Source organism: Theobroma cacao, chromosome 3 (assembly GCF_000208745.1).
Source record: "Theobroma cacao cultivar B97-61/B2 chromosome 3, Criollo_cocoa_genome_V2, whole genome shotgun sequence".
NCBI classification, from domain to species: Eukaryota; Viridiplantae; Streptophyta; class Magnoliopsida; order Malvales; family Malvaceae; genus Theobroma; species Theobroma cacao.
In genome coordinates, this window is record NC_030852.1 from 5,543,965 (window position 1) to 5,551,336 (window position 7,372).

The following is a 7,372-nucleotide window of genomic DNA, read 5'->3' on the forward strand; positions in this document are numbered from 1 at the left end:
ATCTGAGGTTCTATGATTTTAAAGATGAATTTCCCTCTTTTTCAATTGTTTTAAAATTTTGAACATGGCAATTCATCTTCATCAGTTTCTTTTTTTGGGTGTTTTAGAGCCTTCTCTTTGATCAATGGGGGATGAACTGATCACGCTTCCAATCTCTGGTCTTCCCCAATTCATTGCTCACAATTGTTTTCTTCTTCTATCATATGCACGGTCCAATCATTCTTCACATTTTTACTGTGCTCCATTCTATTGTTATTTCTGTTTCTTTCTTAGTCTTTTCTCTTTCTTTTTTACATTATCAAACCCCATTTCATTCCCCGTCAATTACGATCCTTTTTCAAAATATTGCAAACATTTTTTACTCTATCATGCTCTTTATTAAGTATCATTCCAATTTTATGACAAATGCAATGCAATGTACTCATATCTCCTCTCTTGGCAGAATGGAAATTATGGCATTGTTGGAAGCAGAAAGGCTACTTTTCATTAGAAAAAAAGGGAAGCTTCTACAATCAAGCATAATGACAAGGAACAGGGGAAAATTGATTAATACAAAAGGGATACAGTTCTTTCTTAATGATTATTTCAATAGATATTAACAGTAGTCTCGAAATTTTATCCCGAAACAGGCACATTTGTCAGCTCCCTTGTCTTTTGTATGAACATCTCGGATCATGATCTTCACCCTTTCTGTGTTAAGCTTTTGTAGTTCTTGGACCTCCTTCGTGTCTAGATCGCCCTTTCGGGTTTTCGCCCTAAACACATCTCCCAGATTCAAGTCGCCTTTTCAAGTTTTCAACTTGAAAATTTTCTCTCTTTTTTTTATGCAAAATATTTCTTGACGGCATCGGCATTTACCAGGTTGGAAAACTCCTTTCCGTCCATCTCCGCCAAAATTAGTGCTCCTCTTGAAAAAGCTTTTTTCACCACAAATGGTCCTTCCCAATTCGGTGTCCATTTCCCGCGAGGATCATGCTGGTTCGGGAGAATTCTTTTCAATACTAATTCTCTTTCTCGGAACTATCGAGGATGTGCCTTCTTGCCATATGCCCTCATCATTCTCTTTTGATATAACTGCCCATGGCAAAGTGCCATCAACCTTTTTTCTTCTATGGGATTCAATTGCTCATAACGAGCATTAACCCATTCGGCTTCTTTCAATTGTACTTCTTTAAGGACTCGAAGGGAAGGAATTTCTACTTCAATTGGCAAAACTACTTTCATCCCATACACCAAAGAGAATGGTGTAGCTCCTGTGGAAGTTCGGACTGTTGTGCGATAAGCATGCAAAGCAAAAGGTAACTTCTCATGCCAATCTTTGTACACATCTGTCATCTTTTCAATTATCCTTTTGATGTTCTTGTTGGCTGCTTCCACCGCTCCATTCATTTTTGGGCGATAAGGCGTTGAATTGTGATGTTTGATCTTGAACTTGGCACAAACCTCTTTCATCATTGAACCATTAAGGTTACTAGCGTTATCTGTGATGATCCTTTCCGGGAGACCATAGCAGCATATTATTTCTTTTTGGATGAACTTACATACCACTTTTTGGGTCACATTGGCATAAGATGCTACTTCTACCCACTTAGTGAAGTAGTCAATTGCCACCAGAATAAACCGATGCCCATTTGATGCCTTCGGGGTTATCAACCCAATCACATCCATGCCCCACATTGAGAATGGCCATGGTGATGTCAATACATGTAGTGAATTAGCAGGAGTGTGGATTCTGTCTGTGTATATCTGACATTTGTGACACTTTCGAGCGAAATCTATACAATCCATTTCCAACGTGAGCCAATAATACCCTGCTCTCATGACCTGTCTTGCCAACATATGCCCACTTGCATGTGCCCCACAAATTCCTTCGTGGACTTCCTCAACTATTCTTCGAGCTTTGGTTGAATCCACACATCTCAAAAGCACTTGATCTCTACTTCTCTTGTATAAGATGTCCCCATCCAAAGAGAAATTCATTGCCAACCTTCTAATGGTTTTCTTATCATTTTCTGAGCTTTGTTCCGGATATTGCTGAAACTTGAGATAATGCACAATATCATGGTACCACGGTTTCCCGTCTACTTCTTTCTCTGCACTAGAACAGTGTCCAGGGCACTCTCGAAGATTAATCATGATGGGTTGAATCTTGACATCAGTACCAACTTTGAACATTGCTGCTAGCGTAGCTAATGCATCAGCCATTTGGTTCTCCTTTCGGGGCAAATGGGTGAAGCAAATCTTATCAAAATTTTCAATTAGCTTTGAAACATACTTGTGATATCAGACTAACTTCGAGTCGCGTATTTTCCATTCTCCTTGCAACTGATAAATGACCAAAGCAGAATCCCCGTACACTTCCAAAATGTGAATTTTCCTCTCGATTGCTACCTGAAGACCCATGACACAAGCTTCATATTCGGCCACATTATTGGTACAATAGAAGTTGAGTTTAGCTATGACGAGATAATGATCTCCTTCTGGTGACACTAACACGACCCCTATGCCATGCCCTAAGGCATTTAAAGTTCTAGAGAAAAACATCTTCCAACTCTCTTTCTCTTCTTATTCTTCCTCATTTGTTTGACAAATCGACATCAGGTCCTCATCTAGAAACTCAAATTCCATTGGTTCATAATCCTCCTCCACCCTTTCAGCCAGAAAATCAGCGATTGCACTTCCTTTGATAGCTTTTTGGGACACATATACAATATCATATTCAGACAACAACACTTGCCATCTTGCCACTCTTCCTGATAAGGATGGTTTCTCGAAGATGTATTTAATAGGATCCAACTTCGCAATGAGCCAAGTGGTATGATATAGCATGTACTGCCTGAGTCGATGCGCCGTGCATGCTAAAGCACTACACATTTTTTCCAATGAGGAATACTTGGACTCGTACTCAGTGAACTTTTTACTTAAGTAGTAAACTGCCCTTTCTTTCTTACCAGTTTCATCATGCTGTCCCAACACACATCCCATGGATCCTTCATTTACCGTCAGGTATAAGAGGAGGGGTCTCCCAGCCACAAGTGGTACCAATACTGGTGGACTCAACAGATATTTTTTAACCTTGTCAAAAGCAACTTGTCACTCCTCATTCCATGCCCCAGGATTAGTTTTGCGAACGAGTTTGAAGATCGGGTCACATTTGAGTGTGAGCTGTGATATGAATCGGACTATATAATTTAATCTTTCCAAAAATCCTCTATCTTCTTTTTGTATTTTGGGAGGAGGCAAATTACGGATTGCTTGAACCTTATCCGGGTCAACTTCTATTCCTCTTTCATTGACGATGAAACCCAGTAGCTTTCCTGAAGTGACTCCAAAAGTGCACTTTGTCAGATTTAATCTGAGCTGAAATTTTCGTAACCTCTTGAATAATCTTTCAAGATTGGTCGCATGGTCCTCTATTTTGCGAGCTTTTACAATCATATCATCCACATACACCTCAACCTCTCTGTGCATTATATCATGGAAAAGCGTCACCATAGCGCGCTGATAAGTTGCCCCGGCATTCTTCAAACCAAATGGCATTACCTTATAACAAAAGGTCCCCCACATAGTTATGAAGGTAGTTTTCTCTCTATCCTCTGGTGCCATCTTAATTTGATTATACCCTGAAAAGCCATCCATAAAGGAAAATACGGAATGACGGGCAGTATTATCAACAAGGGTGTCAATGTGGGGAAGAGGAAAATTATCTTTTGGGCTAGCTCTATTCAAGTCTCGATAATCCACACACATTCTTACTTTCTCGTCTTTCTTAGGTATTGGGACAATATTTGCAACCCATTCAGGGTACTTAGCTACTTCCAAGAATCCTGCATCGAACTGCTTTTTCACCTCTTCTTTAATTTTCAACAGCATTTCAGGTTTCATACTTCTCAACTTTTGCTTAATCTGTTTGCATTCGGGTTTCAAAGGCAGTTTATGGGTTACAATGTCTGTATTGAGTCCTAGCATATCTTGATAGGACCATGCAAACACATCTACATATTCATGGAGTAGCTTTATTAGTTTTTCTTTTTCCATTGACACCAACGTCATACCAATTCTAACTTCTTTCTTATTTTCTTCATTTCCCAAATTTATCGTTTCAAGTGTCTCTTGATGTGGGACAATTTGTCTCCCCTCCCGTTCTACTAGTCTTAACAAGTCTGGAGTTAAATCATAATCCTTCACATTTTCTGTATCGTCAAGTTCACTAACACTTGTACCTTTTTCAAAATCAACTTCAAAACCACTGTCATTATCATCTTTGCATTCATTATTTGGAATCTTGAAAGGTAAAGGGGATTGAAATGTGTAGAGCTATTGTATAGATAAACAGTTAAAATAAAGGGATGAAATGACACAAATGGAAATGGTTAATCATGAGAAAATATATGAGAAATGCACTACGCATGTCCATTTATTAGAATGATAAATAATAAAAAAGCCCGATACATAAAATTTCAATGCTTTTGGACATAAGCATGGATGTTTAGTTTGCATTACTTTGAAATTGAATCACAAGTGACTGGTAAACTCATAGTGGTCCAACTGCTCAACTTTAGATTCGATGACCCGAGGTATATAGTAGGAATCCCATTAACATTTCCTGACTGTCCTTCAGCTTCCTCTGTTGCACATTTTGATAAATCAGAAAAGGATTCCCCTAAAGCTGACACTAATTCTCGGCTCCCAACGATGGGTGATTCAAGAAAGATGCAACCTCCAGATCGAAATGTCTCGTAGAGATGAGGATATATCATTCCTTGGATTTCCAACTCATGCCCCTTAAAGTGAGCCAACCTTTCTTTTTTTCTTTCGGCTATCATTTCTTCTCTTTCCTTCTTAATTGGCTTATACCCCAAGCTAAACCTTTCTTCATTTTTGGTAGCACGTATGGGCCTTCTAATGCCTTGTAGTTCTCTTTCCAGTCCTGCCCCCGCTCGGTATCCTTTCCCTACTATTTGACTAACAACCATCTTGGTGGTTTTGGAAAGCCTCGGAATAGGCGGTGTGGTTCCTTTTTCAACATATGTGGTGTAACAAACTCGAAGGATTGGAAAGAACATTCAGGCACTTCTTCTGCCACTTCTACGTAAGGAGTATCTGCTGGCTTGCTTATGAGTAAGTCCTCTTCCCCGTTAACACAGACAATCTTCCCATCCACGATGAACTTGACCTTCTGATGAAGAGATGAAGGTATGGCCCCAACCATATAGATCCAAGGTCTTCCCAACAAATAATTGTATGAAGGAGCGATATCCATAACCTGAAATTCAATGGTAAAGGTACACGGGCCAATTTCTACCAGTATCTCAATGTCCCCTACTACTTCTCTCCTTGTTCGGTCGAAGGCTCTCACGATCATCTGACTCTTTCGCATGTAGGACATGTTGATGGGTAAACGGGCCAAGGTTCTCATGGGCATCATATTTAAGGACAATCTGTTGTCAAGCAATACCTTTGCGACGGTACAACCTTTACACTTGGTAGTGATATGCAAGGATTTGTAATTTCCTTTACCTCCAGAAGGGATTTCTTCATCGCTAAAGGATATTATGTTACCCACCGAAATGTTCCCAATGATGTAGTCCAAATTTTCAACTGAGATATCGTGATCCACATATGCTTGGTTCAAAATCCTCATCAAAGAGTTCCTATGTGGTTCCGAGCTGAGGAGCAAAGATAGTAGTGAAATACGAGCGGGTAACCTGTTCAATTGCTCGACCACATTGTACTCACTATGTTTGATGAACTTGAGGAACTCAGCAGCTTCTTTTTCAGTCACTGGTCATTTTGAGCCATCTGTCGATTCCGGAGGTTGCACCTTTTCTTCTCTCGAACTTTGCTCTTTTTCCTTTCCTTTCTTATTCTTGAGATTCTCCAATGCTTTTGGTGAATAGCAACGTTTGTTGCGGGTAATACCTCCAACATCAATTATATTTGCAGCATCATCTTGAGATTCAACTATCCATTTCTCCGCTTTTGAAACTTGTACACTGCAGTTATAGTTCCATGTGACAGCTTTATCAACTTTGTAGGGGAAAGGTTTAGGGACTTCGATTATCATCTTGGCATGGGTTTTGTCCCCTACAAACTCTCCTCTTGATTCATAGAAAATGGTTAAAGGTTTTATCTTCATTGGGTGAGTGGACTCCTTGGATATCATGTTTACTGCTGACTCTGAAGCTTCCATGTAAAACTCGATCCTTGATTCGTCCATCATTCTTTGCACTTCCTTCCGGAAAGAACTACAATCCTGGATTAAATGCCCCACACATCCTTTGTGATACAAACAACATAGTCTTTGTATATCTCCCGAGTAATTCACATTAGGATATTCTGACCAAACCTTGAGCATATTGGCTTTTACCAAGGCTTCAAATACTTTCTCCATGGGGGTTTCCACTTTCCGAATGTTCCTTTTAACATACACCTCCCTTTCGATTGCATTTACCCCTGCGTCAGCATGATTTGGCAGTGGGTTATTGTTAACATTCTGTTTCGGCTTTTTTTCAAAGTTTAGGATTCCTGCCTTGATCAACCCTTGCACCTTATGCTTGAATGCCGTGCAATTCTTGATCGAGTGACCTTCGATTCCATAATGATAATCACAGTGGGCGAAAGTATCATACCATCTCGGGAATGGAGGTTTTAATGGCTCTATGTATAAAGGTGCCACCAGATGGTTTGCAACTAATTGAGTGAAGAGTTCAGCATATGTGATTGGGATTGGGTCAAACTGCACTTTCTCTTGCTTGTTCCGCCATCCTCTTGATTCACCAGTAGTATGGTTGTTTGAACGTGTTGTTTGTTGTGTGGTTGAAGCTGTAACAGGTGTGGAAGTAGGTGGGTGAATATTTATGGGGTAAGGTGTCCGTTGGATGGGAGTATATGGGTACAGGTTAGGAAAGGCATTTGGCATGGATGGGTATAGGTATGGGCTTTGTGAAGTGTTGTTCACAGTTGGGTAATAGGGGTATGGTGGGTATGGCTGGTAAGGGTTGTATATTCCTCCTTAGTGTTGTTATGAAGTGATGGCTTGGGCTTCTCCCTCTTTTCTCTTAAAAGTTCTCCCTTTCCTCGTGTTTGCCGTATCACCTTCTTCTATCTGCCCTTGCTTAATGACAGTTTCTATCATTTCTCATGAAATCACCATATCAGCAAAGTTCTTTGTGGCACTACCAACCAATCGTTCATAGTAAGGGGCTCGCAAGGTGTTAACAAACATTACAGTGGTCTCTTTCTCAGTCAATGGTGGCTGAACTTGAGAGGCCACATTCTTCCATCTTTGAGCGTATTCTTTGAAGCTTTTAGTGGGTTTTTTCTCCATGTTTTATAAAGAAAGGCGATCCGGAGCCATATCTGTAACATG

The 7,372-nt window shown here is 40.1% G+C and overlaps 1 protein-coding gene and 1 pseudogene across 1 annotated transcript; both read right to left on the reverse strand.

Annotated features, from left to right (window-relative positions):
- LOC108661124 lies at positions 823-4,760 on the reverse strand (annotated as a pseudogene).
- LOC108661125 lies at positions 4,958-6,922 on the reverse strand. Its single transcript, XM_018117010.1, has 2 exons — positions 5,923-6,922; positions 4,958-5,784 (listed from the first exon to the last, which is right to left on the reverse strand). The coding sequence occupies exons 1-2, from the start codon at positions 6,920-6,922 to the stop codon at positions 4,958-4,960; spliced, it is 1,827 nt and encodes a 608-aa protein (XP_017972499.1).

Coding starts and splice junctions, on each gene's coding strand:
- LOC108661125 (XM_018117010.1), bottom strand. CDS start 6,922: ATGCCAAATGCCTTTCCTAACCTGTACCCATATACTCCCATCCAACGG. Junction 5,785..5,922: donor AAATATAATTGATGTTGGAG/GTATTACCCGCA, acceptor CAAAATGACCAG/TGACTGAAAAAGAAGCTGCT.